Source organism: Amia ocellicauda, chromosome 12, assembly GCF_036373705.1.
Source record: "Amia ocellicauda isolate fAmiCal2 chromosome 12, fAmiCal2.hap1, whole genome shotgun sequence".
Lineage (NCBI taxonomy): Eukaryota > Metazoa > Chordata > Actinopteri > Amiiformes > Amiidae > Amia > Amia ocellicauda.
Genome location: NC_089861.1, coordinates 24,714,707 through 24,732,105, shown reverse-complemented (window position 1 = coordinate 24,732,105; position 17,399 = coordinate 24,714,707). Strand labels below are relative to the sequence as shown.

At 50.3% G+C, this 17,399-nt stretch overlaps 1 protein-coding gene across 1 annotated transcript; it reads right to left on the bottom strand.

Annotated features, from left to right (window-relative positions):
- Positions 1–274: 274 nt before the first annotated feature.
- LOC136764673 (ras and Rab interactor 2) lies at positions 275–17,187 on the bottom strand. The gene is made up of 11 exons (XM_066718916.1): positions 16,863–17,187; positions 9,147–9,332; positions 7,876–7,990; positions 7,522–7,594; positions 7,032–7,123; positions 6,051–6,592; positions 5,149–5,749; positions 3,905–4,210; positions 3,547–3,678; positions 2,691–2,854; positions 275–1,633 (listed from the first exon to the last, which is right to left on the bottom strand). Exons 2-11 carry the CDS (start codon positions 9,330–9,332, stop codon positions 1,304–1,306), a joined length of 2,541 nt encoding a protein of 846 aa, XP_066575013.1. The 5' UTR covers positions 16,863–17,187; the 3' UTR covers positions 275–1,303.
- Positions 17,188–17,399: the final 212 nt, after the last annotated feature.

The following is a 17,399-nucleotide window of genomic DNA, read 5'->3' as shown; positions in this document are numbered from 1 at the left end:
CAAACAACAAATTAAACCAGACAAAACCTCCCCAAAAAATACATGCCCTGCTAGGCTGGCACCACATCCAGCCCTCCTCTGCTGGTAGCGAGTGAAAGCGCTCTGCTCGTCAAAGTCGTCTGGCCTTCGGATCGCGACCCTGTCTGGCACAGCTGGCAGGCTGATGTGATCGCGGGCCCTCGAACGGGGTCCCCAGCTCCCGAGGGTGGCCCCTGTTTTTCTATAGCTGGCTGCGTGTGTGAGTTTCAAAGAACACAGAGGCCCCAATGGTGATAGAAATATTTATTCCTTACTCTTTAAAACGGCACAAGAACGAACACGGCAATAATTTCAATATAAATAGTAACACCAGTCTGGACCTCAGCAGGCCTGGACTGCTACAGTAAAGGGACAGGGCTGTTTTAATATATATCTATCTATATATTATATTTTTTACAAGACAAAAATAGTATTCAGTAAGAGAATGGGCGATTTCTACCTCTTGCCAAGCATACAATGCACACGCACCATATAGCACAGCGCCACTCATACAGGAGTCGCATGCAGGAGGTCACCAGAGTGAGGCTGTAACCTATGACCTTTTAGATTCCTTAAAAAAACATAAACAACCACCAATAAATATATATATATATATATATATATATATATATATATATATGTGTATATACAATCTGTTGGCAAGCCTGGATCACCTGAGTCCGACTGACGGGGGATGAAGGAGACCATTGTGTGTCTGGGCACTGAAGTGCAGAGAAATCTTCAAATATTGGGAAGCCGTCGCCGCCGCTGATCACAAAAAACCTGAAAGGGAAAGGGTTCGACACACATCTCCCGGTGGAGTAGAACTGTGTGAGGTGAGGACGGCTGAAACACTGATGGTAGAATCTGAGGTAAATGGGCAATATTGATTATAATTAGTTTTGTTCTGTTTTCAGTCATGAGGATATGAGTCTACAGTCTACAGATATAATGGTTTGATATTGGAATGGCAAGACGCCTTTTTCAATTTGAGATTTGTACAGAAATTGAGCACAGATCTATATATTGAATCTCTGATATTCACTTGTCTGGTGCTGCATGAGGCGGGAGTGTGGATGGATGGGCTGAATGCAATTTATCAGACTGTACAGCAGGGGGAGCCAAAGTGATTCCATACTGGACTTTTCCCCAAGCTTTAAAGATACAGTGCTCAGTCCTATGACTTTCCCTCCTTCAGGGGTGCATTTTTCCTAGTGAACGGGGGCATCAGATCTTGCCCCTGTTACCCGAGAGTAAGATGAGGCCCCAATGTAGGTGTTCGGCCTCACATGCCCTGCGCTTCCGGCTGCTCCCCCAGGTCCACGGCGCCCCCCCTGGTCAGTTTGCGCGCCTTGCCGGCGTCCGTGTCGCAGCGCTGGTAGGTCAGGGAGAAGCCGGCCGCCGCCTGGAGCAGCAGATCCTGGGGGCCGGTCTGCGGGGGCAGGGCCCGCGTCTCTCCGCCGCAGCGCCAGTAGAGGGCGTAGCTCTCCGGCTCGGCCACCCCGAACTTCTGGGCGCAGACCTGTGCCAGCGTGTCACTCGTGTCACCCGCCTTGCAGAGCAGGGTCTTCACGGTGCTGCACCCCCCCTCCTGGAACAGCACCCGCAGGAACCTCTGCAAGCACAAGAGCCACAGCACACCGGAGCCCCGTTAGGCCCCAGTCACAAAGGGAGAAACCCCCAGTAGCCTCACCTACAGTCCCCCTAGTGGCCGAAGCCAGATCACTGCAATATCATGTGCAGCAAAGGGTTTGACATATGTACTAATTAGCTATATGGTTGATTATTCTCTAGCCAATATAATCTGTTACACTTGCATATTAATCAGCATTTAATGAATATTCATGGTTTCATACACTACAACACTACACTTACAAAACAAAGGAGATCAAATCAATATAGCCGACATGAGACAGAAGCCGTCCGCTACCTAGAATGTGTTCAGTATTGAAATGTGATGAGTGAGAACGGTACCAGTATTTTACAGTGCGCTCGTTGTGTGTCCTGTACAATGGTCTGTTTGTTTGGACCACCTGGTGAGGGTTGCCGTGGCCCTCTCACCATGATCAGAAAGACCTCTTTGAGACGAATTTTGCAAGGGTCCGATCCAGCTGTGTGTACACGGCCATTTATGAATTTTTTGGATGTGATTAAATATTTTGGGGTGGGGGGTTCAAGTCGCTACTCCACTGCAAAAAAACAAAAAAGAAACAGCCAACTATAGCACCTGGGTGTTCAAACTCTACTGAAGACAAGACCCCCCAGACTGAGCACTGCAGGTGGATTGAAGAAGTCTCAACACGCACGCCTGCCCACCTGTTTGTGTTTCAGAGGCTTGTGTGCCTTCTTTCCCTGCACCCTGAATTACTCCCCCAGCGGAGGGTAATCTGTCTTGATTTCCTGAGGATTAAATACCACTGATCTCACAGGCCCGTTGTCCCAGCATGCATTGCAGTGCTGTGGTGATTGTTGCTAAGATGCGTCAAACAAACCAATGTATATCAAATGCAGTGACTGTGTTCTCAGCACATCTATAAAAACAGTTTTTGAAAAAGTAGCTGTAATTCTTAATTTTCATTGCTAAGAAATTATTGTGGCAACCTTGAAATTGATAAGGATGTGGAATGTAACGTGTGTGCATGTGTGCGTCTGTGCGTCTGTGTGGGTCTGACCTGGTTGTGCTGGGACGCTCTCTGGCTGGCCTCGGTGTTGCGGCGTCTGGTCCACTTTTTCAGCGACTCCCGGGCCTCCTGCGTCAGCCCGCCCAGGGGTGGGGCCTCCAGCTGGCTCTTGATCAGCGATAGGCTAGCGTAGACGCTCGTCAGGTAGTAACCACCTATGAGCAACAAGTGCTTTTATTCTTTGAAGAACATGATTGCTTTTAAAAATGTTTTTTTCATTGTTTTTAATTAACCTAATAGTTTTAAAATGCACTTGTTTCCTTTTTTTGTTTTCTTATTTGTCAAATGCATAATTAACGTAATTTTTTCCTTTAAATGCATCAGATTGTTTTGATTCTGTTCTTTTGTTTTGTTTTGTTGATTTATCTGATGCATTTTCCGTTCATTTTCAATGTATTTGACTGTTTTGTTAAATTTTGTTGGTTTGGCAGTTTGCCATTTAATCACAAGTTTAATTGTTTTGATTGATTTATTGCACATACTTTGAGTTTATTTGGTATTTTGGTTTTCTGTCACACTTTAGGATTTTAAAAGTTTAAGTGATTTTAGAATTGTATTAAAAAAAAAAAATCTTTAATCAAAAGCATTACAATTTTGAATGTTTTTTTATTTTTTAATATGTAAAATACTTAACCTAATAAACAGTATAAGCAGGAGAGGACATCAGCAACGGCTGCCATGATCTGACTGTCCGCCAATCGGCGACACCATACTGTTACCAGACCTAGGGCTAAGCCAAATAAAACCCCTGACATGCCTGGAAATCGCTGAGTACAAACCTGTACCCCACTGTGGTTAAATGTAGTGTTTGTCTGGGATTCGGGAGGCAGGAGGCAGGAGTGCTTACCCTCTCCCATCAGCCAGGAGGGCTCCAGTAACTCCATCATGTACTCCACCTCCAGGGGGAGCTCCGGCATGTTGCACTGCACGAGGACGTAGGAGAGGGCTGGCAGGAACTCGTCTGCGCCACACTCCTGCCCTGGAGGGGGTAAGGGACGGGAGAGGGGGTGTGAGGAGGCTGTCAGTCATAGAAGGAAGCCACAATGCAGAGACAAAGACTATCCCTGTCCAGAGAACTTTACAGCAGGACAGAGAGCTGGACAGAGAGCTGACCGCAACAGATCATTGAGACGGCAGGAGCAGGCCTTGGGTGCTAAACCCCGCCCCTGGACACCCCTTGCAGTGGGCAGGCCACACACACTCACCGGGTACGCCCCTCATGGCCTTGTAGACGCACTTGCAGGCCTGCAGCAGCAGCACCACCTTGTCGACAGGGGAGTAGGCGCGCTGCATCAGCCCCAGCTTCTGACGCACCCTCTCCAGGCCCTGGGCGTCCGGTACCCCCACCCGCACCCCAAACCGTGCCAGTGCCCCGTCCTGCGCCCGCCGCAGGCTGTCGGCCATCAGCTGGGTGGAGCCATCACGTGTGTGCAGGGTGCGGAGGGTGGTGTCGATCTGGGGTTTGAGGGGCTTCAGCACACAGCGGTACAGGGCCTTCTCCAGGGTGAAGTCTGCAAGAGGAAGGGGGGGCAGAAGGTCAGAGGGAGGGCTGCCAACGAGAGCCGAACGCCAGGGGGGCGGTGGGGTTTCGATTGCTTTACCAGGCACCTTAACAAGCCGTGCGGTCGTTGGCCAGAACCAGAAGTCAATTAGTTCTTCATACATTCCTAGGAAAAATGAGAAGCTTACAGACCAACTGACTGTCTGTTAGTCATCCTCTCCCATCTCACAGACCAGCGACTGGTATCTCAGGAGAATGAAAAATGTCAGGAAACTTCTGGAAACTCCTGCAGGCAAGAGCACCCCAGCCAGCTCCATCATGACCTCAGTCTAAGTCAGCCGGATCGTCTGACTTCGCCTGTTGCCGTGGCAGGGAGAGCAATCTGACTTTGGGCCAGTTTCTACCAGCCCCCCCTTTCCCAAAACACACAGACCCATGTACAGACTTCATGAGTGGGTTGACTACTTGGAACTGAAACCAGCAGCTGTGTGCAAAGTAGCCTGGCTTCCTCAATAGCCCTGCTTCCTGCCCTCCCCCGCTTCCGATTCTTTGGTGTAATTGCATTTGAATGCTGCGTCAGTGATCGGGTGCCATTCGGACAACTGCCAGAAATGACCTCTGCGGTAGGATGTGGCAGGAGTTCTCAACCGGACAGGGTGATGCTTCTGTAACGATCGCAGCTTGTTGGTTCGCAACTAATTAAACAAATTACAATCACCCTGTAATTATTTATGTGCCAGAAGTTGAACCTCCTGGTCACAATAATCTAAGCCTTGACCGCTGGATGCTCTGGCCCAGTGCATGCTGGTCCTGGTTCTCATCTGCTGATCTGAGCAGTCAGCACCTCTTTAATTGAGCTGAAGACAACAGACAAGCTTGAAATTAGTCCCTCCTCATTAGCCCATTTTAAGCAAACAATTAACCAATTAAGCCAGTCCCCTCCCATACCTCTCTCCTCGTCAGGCACCAGCGTTTCGATGGGTGGCTCCAGCTCCCCGCTCTCCAGCAGGAAGTTCCGGGCCTCGGACAGGAAGAGCCGCAGCCCCTGCAGCATGGCGGCGCTGGACTCCTGCCCCTCGCGGGCCTCGCGCTGCCTCCGCAGGAAGTCCTGCACCAGCGTGCCAAAGGCGCTGCGCCGGTCTCGGGAGAGCTCCTCCACCAGACGTGCCACGCGCTTCTCCGGAGCGAAGAAGCAGATGAAGGCGGCGCTCATCTTGCGCAGGGCGGAGACGGGCTGGTGGGACAGTGGGGCGGCCGGGGAGCTGGTGCCTCTGGTCAGGGGCGGCCGCTCGGGGGTCTCCTCCACCTCCTCTAGGCTGCTCAGGGAGCTGCTGCTGTCCAGCTCGTTCAGGGAGGGCACACGCCGCTGCTCCAGGATCAGACTCCCATCGTCTTCTTCGCTGGTCTTCAGCCTCACCGTCTCTTCCTCGCTGGCCTTCAGCCCCACCGTCTCCTCCTCGCTGGCCTTCAGCCCCACCGTCTCCTCCTCGCTGGCCTTCAGCCCCACCGTCTCCTCCTCGCTGGCCTCCTGCGGCTCCTCCTCCCGGCCCTGCGAGGCACAGCGTAGGGGAGATGGGGTTAGAGACTGACCGCAGCAATGACACTCATGGTGACAGACAGAAATCAGCCCTGGCACATGGTCTCTCTCTCTCTGTGTGTCTCTCTGTCTCTGTTTCTCCATCTCTCCATCTCTACCTCTCTCTCTCTGTCTCTCTCTCTTTCTTTTTCTTTCTTTCTCTTTCTCACCAGACGGCCACTTTCACTTCTCACAAGACACCCTTCTCAAAAGCAACCCGTAATGCACTGCCTAATGGTGATACACGGAAATACACTGCTGGTTCAGACCCTACCTGCACGAGAGCCTTGGGCATCTGATAGTCCTCCTCCTCTGTGGTGGGGGAGAGAGCCCCCACACCCCCTCTTTTCAGGGGTGCACAGGGGGGGTGCATGTAGTCCGAGACCTCTGGGGGTGCCCACGCTCCCGGATCTTGCACGGCTGGGTTTGGCTCCACCCCCCTGCCCCCCCCGGCCTTGCGGCGGCACCCCTTGTCCAGGAGCGGAGGCGGTGGTGGGGGGGCGGCAGGCGGAGACAGTGGGCTGGAGGTTTCTGTGGAGACGCGCACCTTCAGGCTACGCTTGAACTGGTGGCGTTTGTGCAGTGCCCCCCGGCTGGGCTGCTCCTGCAGGAACAGGGGGTTGATGAAACACAGGGCCCCCTGCCCTGCCCCGCAATCCAGCTCCAGGGGGCTGCGCGTGCGGATGGGGCAGAACTCCTGGAACAGGGAGGGGGTCTCCTGGGGCGTGGTGCAGTCCTCGGGGGTGGGGGGTGATGGATCTGGAGGCGGGGGCCCATTCCGGGGGCCGCGGAAGTTCAGCGGCGAGCTCCAGAACTCTGCCGGAAGAGCACAGCGCAGAAAAGTACTTCTGTTATTTGTTTGTTTGTTTGTTTGTATATTTATTTTTACACCACAAGCCTAAAAAAAAAAACACACACACAGTATGAAACTACTGTTTGGGCACTTTGCCCGTGAAAGCTGCCTAACTAATGACGTAATTAAAACATTCATAAAACTTGAATGCTTTGGCCGAGCTACAAGATACACTGCTTCTGTGCAACAACGAGGGTGTTGCGCACACGAGAGAGCAGGGGGTGGTCCCATCCGCCTGCAGTGCAGTGTGGTTTGAGGATTGTGGACTGATGCAGTACAGTGAACCAACAGCAGAGACAGACAGAGAGAGAGAGACAGAGAGAGACAAAGAGACAGGGAGACATAGAGAGACAGAGAGAGAGAGATAGACAGAGACACAGAGAGAGAGACGCAAAGACCTACCCACGCCCATGTGCGAGATGGACTCCAGCTGTTTGTGCGACGTTGCCTTGGCGATGGCCTCGGGCAGCTGCAGCGGAAAGGGCAGCACATCCCTGAAACAGATTGAACAGGATCTGGGGGGTCTGTGTGGCGGAAGGTGGCTGGAGCATTAGTTTCCCTCGGGCCTGTTGAGCAAACTGGTCACAGACCCCTCCGTCTGATGTACCAGATGAAGATGAACACAGATGAAGCAACACTTCCTGTCCAGACCAGGATTATGTCATCGCTCCCCCCCAGTGGCTTGGACATGCTGGTGAGTGTCATCATCACTCTGGCCCCCGATTCCTCAGTCCAGCCAGTCTAAATACGCTCTCTTGACTGTATGCCTGGCCCAAGCTCACTTCAGAGCTACATGCACCTGCCTGGAGTCTCCCTGGCGCCACTGGCAGAGGGAGTTTTTACCCCACTTTTGTTCTGTGCTCACTTTTTGGCACTATCGCCCCACCCTTACCTGCTGACACAGTAGAAAGCGATGAGGCGGCACAGATCTGGGAAGCTGATGGCAGAGCTCTCCAGGGAGAAGGCTGTGAAAACAAGAGTCAGTGCATACCGGGATGTAGTCACTACAAACCAGGAAGCAGTCACTGTACACTGTGAGAATGTGTGTCTCTGAGTGGGTGCAAGTGTATGTCTGTGTGTGAGAGTGGGTGAGTGTGTGTCTGTGTGTGACTGTGTGACAGTGTGTCAGAGAGTGTGTGTGTGTGTGTGTTTGTGTCCGTGTGAGAGTGCATGCCAAGTCATAGTGGCCTTGTGTTTGTATGTTTGTGTGTTGGATACACACACAGCCCTGCAATTTTGAACTCACTGGAGTCTTCGGCCCGGATGATGAACTGCTTGACGAAGGAGGGCATGCTGTCATCCTCCAGCCGCATGCACAGCACCTTCTTCTGGGACGTGGTTGACTTCCGCACCAGGAATGTCTGTGGAGGGCAGGCACAGGCTGGAGATGAGAGTCAGGAGTGGGACAGTAGGGTTTCATTCTGCACACCCATACCCCTGCATGGGCTTGTGTAGTGGCAGCAGTAGGCTAGGGGCTTGGAGTACGTGCCATGTGAGACTGTTATATTGCCCTGTGCATCATCAGAAAGATCATATTAGCGGATCAAGGGCAGGCATTAATCCTGAAGGATGCAGAATTTCAATTTAATAAAATGTTTTTATATCTCAGCTAAAATATTGCCATCATTTAGAAGAATGACAAAAAGACTAATGACATTGACACCAAGGATGACAACACCAAAAAAAGCTCTTCCCGCGCTTGCCAGCAGCCAGAGGGGGAGGAGGGAAAAAAACGAGAGACGTGGAAAAATATTCCTGTGAATTCACACCTGCTGGTGTGTGAAAACTAAAAAACATGAAGAGAAAAGACAGGAAGGCTTGTGTCTCTTTGCCATGGAGCACGCTGGCTCCTGTGCGCTCGTGCTTATGTAAAGCGACACCTCTGTTGTCTCCAGCCCTCGACAGGCCGGCGGCCCGGCTGCTCTGCGCTCTCCCGCTGCTCCCCAGCGCCCGTCACTTAAAGCAAGTGAGAAGTAACAACAGGACAGAAATAAAAGCACCCACTCAGGAACGCGACCAGTGTGGAGAAAGCGCTTTGTGGCATGTCTGGCTCCGGGGTGGCGCTCTGAAACTAGTGTCACAGGAAGTGACAGGGGGTTAATTGCTATTAATTGGTTATTTTTTCCTTATGTTCAAATTAATTGTGAAATGGTTAATTAAGCTCTTATTTCCCCCTTGAGTGCACCTGTTGCAACTCTGTTTTACAGTTGTAATGACTGATTCCCCCTGCCCCTTAAGTATGAATGCTAGTATTGTTAGTAGACTAGTGTGTGTGTACATTTTGAACACTGAATAAATATAATTATTTTGTCTTGAGTCCGTCCTGTGTTTGCTCTGAGATAAAAGCACCTGTGTGGGGAGGTTTTTGTAATTTTAGTGATGGGGCTCCCCATCCTCTAGAACTAACTGGGGTGGCATAGTCTGGGCTTTCATTGTGGGTCAAGTGTCACTACCACCCATGACACCTGTGAATGTGGTTAGTGCAGGCAGTGTGTGTGGGGTCGGGCCAGGACTCACCCCGGGCGGCTCCCTCTGCAGGATGTGCAGGGCAGTGGCCGAGTTGATGGACAGCTGCAGCCAGACAGGGTGGGTGAGCAGCAGGCGGTCCAGCACGCTGATGCTCTTCAGAGAGCCCCTCAGGGCCGGCCGCGGCTCCTCCCTCTGCTGGGGCTCGGGGAAGTCGTACACGGGGTCCTCCTGCATCTGAAACACACAAACACACACACACAGCTGTAAGAATATGGGTGACGTGTGTGTAGGACACAGGAACTGAGCGCCCAGAGTTTTGTTATATTCTTTTGTCAAATACATTGTCCGTTTTGGATTTAATTTTAAATGCATTGGACCTTTTTTGTTTGTTTTTTATTTTTACCCTTTTAATTGTTTCTTTATTTTGTCCAATGCATTTTCAGTTATTTTCAATGTATTTGACTTTTATGTTGGTGAGCAGTTTTGCTCTAATCACGTTTGTTTTGTTGTTTTGTGCACGTGTTTATTTGAAGTTAATTGTTTTGTTTTTCGTTAAAATCACAAAGATTTAAAAATTTTTAAGTGATTTTAAGAATTGATTTTAAAAGTTTTTAATCACAAGTATTAAAAATTTGAATTGTTTTTTTTAAGTAAATGTAAAATACTACACCTAATAAAACAGTATTCTTTCTCTCCCACTGTGTCTCTCTGTTCTGTCTCTCTGTGTGTCTCTCTCTGTTCTCTGCGTCTATCTCTCTTTCCCTCATCTCTCTCTCTCTCGGACATTGGAGCATAATGAGTTTGTTGGTTTGTTTGTTGTTGTTTTTTTCCATCAGCTATAATTATTCTCTTCCTCTTTCCTGAAGAACTGCGGCTGACCGTCACGCACTCGCTGCCCTTCCTCCTCCTGCCTTCTGCCTCGGATCACCCAGCCAGCCCTGCTGCCCTCTGCCCTGCACACCTGTGTAATGGGGCATCAACTGCAAGACACACATATACAGACACACACACACACCCACACAAACACACACAGACAGACACACACACACACTGGTCTGAACCCCTCTCACCCGTGCGTGCCACCTTGCTCAGAAGACAGGTCACTTGTGGCCAAATTTTTAATTTGTATTATAGTTTTTTTAATTCTGCCACCCACCGAGAAGGTGTTGGAAAACCCCTGTTATTGAAATAAACATGACTCTACATCCATTTTTCCGCCGAGGGCACGGGGAAAGAGCGACACAGAAACTGGAAGTCCCCCCCGTCCCTTGTGTCTAGTGTTGCTCACACTTAACCTTTCCCCCAGATGGCTGAGAGCTGGCTGCCCCGTGGTAACTGTGCATCAGCACCGGTGACCGCACGCCCCTTGTGTCACAGCTGACTCCCAGAATATCATCATTATCATTACCATTTATTATTATCATTATCATTACCATTTATTATTATCATTATCATTTTCATTACAATGATGATGGGGGGGGTGAAACAGAGACCAATCCGAATGCTTGAACGATGTGGAAGAGGAGGGGTGGCTCAATGACTGCCCGCACTGACTATTAGACATACCCCCTCTAATGCCAGGCAGAGACTGGCAGAAGCGAACCCCCCCCAGCAAGCCCCCTCCCGAGCCAGGCCCCCCCAAACTCAGTAATGTTTTCACTTCCGCCGGTCTAAAAATAAACCAGCCATCTGGCTGAAGGACACACAACACACAGACAGCAGGACACCCACGGACCCTCGGGCCTGGCTTCGGTGGAAGCTACAGCAGAGAGCGGGGAAAACAGATGAGGCCCTCAGTCACGGACAGGGAGGGGGGGGTAAGAATGCAGACACGACTTTGGCCTTTAGGAAAAGTGGAGGGGTGGGGGGGTTGGTGTTATAATTGAGGTCATCACCAACCCCTCTGAGCAAGTGAGGACCACTGAATGAGAGTGGGGGCGGCTACCCCCCAAAAATATAGATCTTTCCACGTTGTTTACATATATTTTGAGATATATATATAGATCTATGCATTATTAAGTGGATAAAAAAAAAATCCCATTTATCTGTGAGATTGCCGGCTCCATCTCTCGGCACTGCGCTGCGTGTCAGCTGTGGTGACACTGTGTGGGCAGCCAGAGAGTTTCTCGAGCATAACAGCAGATGGTTGCTGTGGAAACCGAGGCCTACACATCCTACCCGGTCCTCCCACTCAAGTTAGCGGGCCTGCCCCGCCCTGGGAGAGAGGTCCTGGGGAGGCCGGAATCTGGCTGGCACGGCAGGGGAGGGAAGGAGTGTGTTTATTTATTTATTTGTCTATTTATGTTTATTCCTTTTTTTTCTGCCTTTTTTCTCTGTTTCGGGGAAAGCCGAGGAAGTTACGAAAAATAAATGTTTCAGTGATACAACATAGGGGCGATTGTTCAGAAGGGGGGGCTCTCGAGACGCATCGTGCTCCCACTGATCTGTGCCAATGTGTACAGGGGCCTCTCTTTGCAACAGATGAATCTGCCTCGTGATTTAAATCGTATGATTTGCGGGGGAGTTCAGGTGGTGGTGGGGAGAGAAAAATTTTTGATCATATCCTGAGAAAAGTTTAGATTTAGGCCCTGGCTCTAGCGCAGGTCCTGGCTCTCATTATTTTTGGGTCCTTTAATTTAGCTCCGTGTCCCAGAGTTCATTTTTAAATTAAATATCCTACGGAGAATATTAATTTGTGTCCCAAGCCACCGGTATAAGAGCTGTCTCTCTTATCATTAATTCTAGATCAACCTGCAGTCTTTGGGTCCAGCCGTATCACCCACAGGACCAGCATGGACCCCTGGTGGTCCGGGGACCACACTTTGAGAGACGCTGCTTCCACTAGCACCTCAGCGCTGTGTTCTGCCCGACTCCGTTACCGGCTATGAACCGGGTGAGGTTTCAAACCGGAGGCAGAGCGGAGCAGGGTGGGGAGCAGAAGCGAGAGGACCTTCCTGGCATTGGACTAGCAAAGGGGTGGCCTTGGGATGGCATGGCCTAGTGTTGCCCTGGCATTGAATTGGTATTGGCCTGGCATTGGCCTGATGTGGGCAGGTCATGTGTTACTAGATTGACGCACTCTATTCGGTCTTGCACTGTATCGCTGTTCTACAAAAAGTTCGGCCTCATCGCACGTAGGCCACGATGGCTCGGCTGCAGAGGAAGGTGTGGAGATGCATGTGGTTAGATATGGAAGAGGCGGGTGGAGATGATAGATGGGGAGGGGGGTGGCAGCAGTTTTTAAATATGGTCGGAGGGAAGCAGCAATCTAATTTACACATCGTGCAGATGGCACCGAGAGACTGCTGCGGATTTATTTAATTTTTTTATAGACATCACAAGGCACGCGTGGGCGTCCGGAGCCGCCTCTGCAAAAAGGAAAAAACACATTTATCACTTCCAGGACAGAACCTGACTATAAAAATCCACGCTTACTTCCGACCCGAGGAGCCTCTGAACCTCCCTGGGCACCTCCCTCCCCCGGCCCCCAGGCCCCCCTGAACCCAGAGCTGCCCGCCCATGCTGGCAGGCACTGGGCGTCCCACAGTGTAAGCTGCACACAGGCCACTGGGGTCTCCTTTATATAAAACACATCGTCGGGACCGCCGGCCCACTCAGCTCTCGCCTCTTATGTAATCAACTGAAAAGCACCAGGAGGGGACCTAGAGAAGAAAAGATGAACGTATTGACTCTCTCCCCTTTGTATCGGCAACTGTGAAAATACTCCAACCGGGTCCCCCCACCCCCAAATAAATAAATAAATAAAAATGCAGGAGCACTTCTCGGTGTTCGGAGGCACAGTCCCTCTGGGCCCCCAGTCAGCGTCCACTTGGCTCCTGTAATCGACGTAAATCAGTAGTTTTTTCTATATTTTTTTTGTGAAAGACTCAGGGCGCAACCTACTTATTCTCTGGAGGTTTTTTAACTACAGACTCTTGAGGGGAAGGGGAGAAACTGGTGTGCCCCCCTAGAAGAGGGGACTGGGGCCAGCCCTGTAATCCATAGATTTAATTTCTATGTATTTCTATCTGTTCTGAATTTTTACCAACACCCCTCCCGGGTTCTGACCCACAACCCGGGTTCGGATTCACGTCAGGGCGAGAGCAACTTGCACACGGGGGAGAAAGTGGGTCAAGAATAACGCTCTCCTCAGCTGAGTGGGTCAACTAGCCCACCAGTCGGCCAACAGAGCAAGAGAGAGAGTGACGACTGGAGTGGGTCAGCGCGTGTCTGAACCACGGGGCAGCAGGGGTTAAGGGTCCCCCTGGCTAAGAGGAGGCGCAGCATGAACAAGGCTATTTTTCAAGCACCCATGTTGACTGCTGCTGTAGCGTACGCCTTTAAGGTATTGGAATAAAACGCAGTTTGTTTTTGAATAAACAAAAGGATTGACAGACTACAAAGCTGATCGACCACATCCTTATTTCTTTTTTCTCCTCTCCTCCGCTGGAGGCTCCGGTGGCAGGTGGCGGCCTGGGGAGACCCGGGCGACGGTGCTTGTGCCGCTCACATGAGTGCCAACGGCCACCCGGCAAGTCTGAACACAGCCCGGCAGGGGAGCGGGACACCTGCAATCCCCACAGACAGGTCTGGCTGAGCCCTGGAATGCACACACACCCTCCCCCCCTCTCCCAGCCTGCAAGGAGAGCTCCTGGGAGCCGGGCGCAGGAGACACATGCTGACAGAGCCCCCCAGGATGACTTCCAGACCCGTTTTGATTGGGAAAGGAAAGACAAATTTCGCGTATTCGTTGCAGTCCCTCACCATGTTATCCCTGTCTGACTCCACTAACTCCCTGTTTGTCACCACTCGGTCAGACTGATCCCTCCATGGCAAGTCTAGGCTTCTGGAAGCAGGCTGGGGTGGGTGTCGAGGGAATTTGATGGCTGATGTCTGGGCCTGTCTGAACAGGACGCTGAAACTTTCACACAAAATACTGAAGTCAGCACCAGGCCTCCAGTATAGCAAAGTAGACCGGGCACCATAGCTCTGGAGGGTGCTTTCTTGCCCTCCCTCCTCTCCATCTCTCTCTCCTCCCAATCTCTCCCTGCTCCCAGATGCCTGACGGCTCCTGTAATCCCAGGGTTGGCTCAGCTATCAGTCCCCTCCCGGCCCCCGCCTGGGTGAAGGCACCGTCCTGCCCCGGCCCGGCCTCCCTGTTCCTACATGCCCGCATGCGGTCTACCCACAGAGCAGGCGCACGCCAGTGTCCAAGGAAACGAAAGAGAGGAGAAGCCCTTAATTAAAGGACATAATTACAGGTGTGGCCTAATTTCCCCTGTGAGGCAGCGGCAACGTTTGAGTTATTTTCCATTCAGAGTAGCTGCTGCAGAGGCACTGACTACAGGGACACGAAGACATAATAATATTGATAAATCCTGTACATATTCACACACATTTAACTACGTTTCTAAAAAAACAGGACAGGCTATGAAAGCCTCTATAGTATTCTTCAGTCTCCTCACACGAGAAACTGAAAAGTCATAGTAAAGGGTGCTGACAGAGAGGGGCGATCTGGGACGCCTGGGTGGATAGATAATGTGTGTCACGCTTCACTAGAGCCACTCTCACACTAGCGCCCTCTACTGGGGAGTCCCTCCCCAGATGACCTCCTCAGCACTGACTGGTGTACTGGTGACCATAACTCCCAGCACAGAAACAAGCATCTCCCATATTGCCTATTCTTAAAGTTCCTCTCTACTCTGTTCTTTCAGCGAGAAATAACATATTTCAAATAATCAAATGCAGATTGAGGCGCCTGGGACTGGAGGCCCCTGGTCCCCAGCGTGGCGGTGTGACGGGCCACTGACGCAGGCCTGTCAGAGGGGAGACGTGAAGGACGGGACCGGGAGCCCAACTGCCAGCTGCGTCACAGAGCTTTCTCTCGTGTTGCCGTAGCGACCGATGACAGACGAAAAAGAAAAAGAAAAAAAAAAAAGTTGGAGCAAAAAGAAAACTTATATCTCATGGGCTTTCGTGGTATATGATAGGATCTGACGATTCATTTATATTAAGCTGTTTCTGATTTTAAACGCAGGTGGGCGGTGTGCTTTCCGCTTTCCGTAAACGACAAGTGTACCGGTAAAAGAAAAAAAAGCAATTTATCAGGTACACGTCGAGCCTGGCTAAAACGAGCCGCTTCGTCGCAGAGGTGGACACGACAGCGACGAAACGCCAGCCCACCAGTATCAAATATCAAATTGTATGATAAATGGTTGGTTTTGTTCAGCTCCCCGCATCTCCTAAAGCAGATACTGCGTATAGCAGCGAGTCTAACTGTAACATCTGCCCAGGAGCAGGTCAGTCACGCACAGCTGGTGCCGCTCTTTCTCCAGATCAGATGCATTCACACCTGTATCAGGACTGATACCAGTATTTGATCCTCATTGCTCTCCGCTTTTCAGAGCCGCATTACTCAGCGGAATACTTAGCCTATCTTAAATAAATATCCACGGTATTTTATTTTTCTGTATCTATTGAGCTCGTTTCCAAGAGCCACACGTGACTGTTTATTTCTTCCTCATGTTGTCAGGATGTGAATTAAAACAAAACTGGAAAGATATAAAAAATATAAATTCCGATAGAAAAAACTAAAAACGTAAGGTTACAAAGATGGGCATATACGGATAAAAAAATAATTACAATAATAATAATAATAATAATAACAACAAACATAACAAATTATGGAACAATTTGCGGGAAGAGTATTGAAGGGTATAAAAGTGTTTGATAGCTTTTGACACACAACCAGATACTCTCTCTCTCTCTCTCTCTCTCTCTCTCTCTCTCTCTCTCTCTCACACACACACACACACACACACACATATATATATATATATGAGCGCAAACCTCGTGTATGTCAGATACAAACTTTTTAAAGGGTATCCCACTAAAACAATGTAGTCAATTAACAATCACCAGCATCCATGCCAATGTCTAATGTTTTATTTCCTCACGCCTGGCGACTATTCGGATATTCGAGCTTGTGTGCAGAAGAGAAAACCCATTTGTTTTGAAAAATGAGATACAAACTTTTCTTGCTCTCAAAAAGAAAGGGCACGCCATTTGGAATTTAAACCTGAGCCAGATATCAAAGGGCTTGGATGAGAATGACAACTAATTGAATACATAATAATAATAATAATAATAATAATAATAATAATAATAATAATAATAATAATAATAAACCAGTCAGTTATACACTCTATAATATCTTCACCGTCCGCAAAATTGCAGTGTCTAGCCTATAATTACTGGTCCCACGTCCACACTGCCCACTGACAGAGGCTAATTTCAGTCACGACTGGAAACGGGATCCCCGGCGGCGCGACGCGGTGGCTGCGGGAGTCTGCCCAGGTGAGCGCAGCCCCGGACCCCACCTGCGCACTTTCGCTTTCTCACAGCCCGGTTACACGCAGGCACACATGTATCACACAACAGACAGAGCAATCCTGAGTTTGTGTCTCTCAAACTCTTCCAAGAAAGGCTGTGTGTTTAGGATCATACCGTCGAGTCGTTTTGAGTCTATAACTGATTTCTTCTGCACCACATGCTGCCCCAGATGCCCCCGGCTGCGCACTGTGACACCCTCCCCACCCTGCACCCTCGGGTCCAGTGTGAAACCCGGTCCTGCGGGCTCGTCTACGCACACCCGGCGCTTGAACCGTGTCCGCCTTTCGGTCTCTGCCCGGGACATCCCCGCCTGACACGATCGGGCTGAATTCAGATCCAGGCGAGACCAGACAGTGAACATGCAACACGTACCTCTGCCGTCGCTTCCGCTCGCCCTCTCTCTCTTTCTCTCTCTCTTCAGGACTGGACAGATGTGCCCATGTGGATGCGACAGGTTAACTTCTCTCCTCGCCCATGTCCTGAAACAGGGCTGCGCAATGGGCTCGCCTCCCTGATTGGCAGGACACTATGGACAGAAAAGACAAGCATTCAATAACAAGAAGGAATGGAAAAGAAACCAAGTGCGTAAAAAGAGAGCCCACACTCTCCGGTCTGAGCCCGTGATTCACTCCCCGTCTCTTACGTCTCTTTCCCTCTCTCTCTCTCTCTCTCTCTCTCTCTCTCTCTCTCTCTAGTTTCCTGAGACTCAGCAGCAAACTTTTTTTTTTCTTTCCCCTGGACGAAGGTTTTGTACCTCGGCTGTACGCATGCGTCCGCGCAAGAAAGAATGAGAAAGGCTTGATTTGATTTGGAGGGAGGGCAGGGTGTCTCCAGGAACACTTGTTTTGTATATAGTTACAGTGCGGTCGACTGTAATACAATGAAAGGGCTTTTGTATCTGTGTTTGTT

Excerpts from the sequence above, each read along its gene's own strand:
- LOC136764673 (XM_066718916.1), bottom strand. The coding sequence starts at position 9,332 with ATGCAGGAGGACCCCGTGTACGACTTCCCCGAGCCCCAGCAGAGGGAG. Across the intron at positions 7,991-9,146 it reads TGCAGAGGGAGCCGCCCGGG|ACATTCCTGGTGCGGAAGTC; the intron begins GTGAGTCCTGGC and ends TGCCCTCCACAG. Across the intron at positions 5,750-6,050 it reads TGCCCAAGGCTCTCGTGCAG|GGCCGGGAGGAGGAGCCGCA; the intron begins GTAGGGTCTGAA and ends TGTGCCTCGCAG.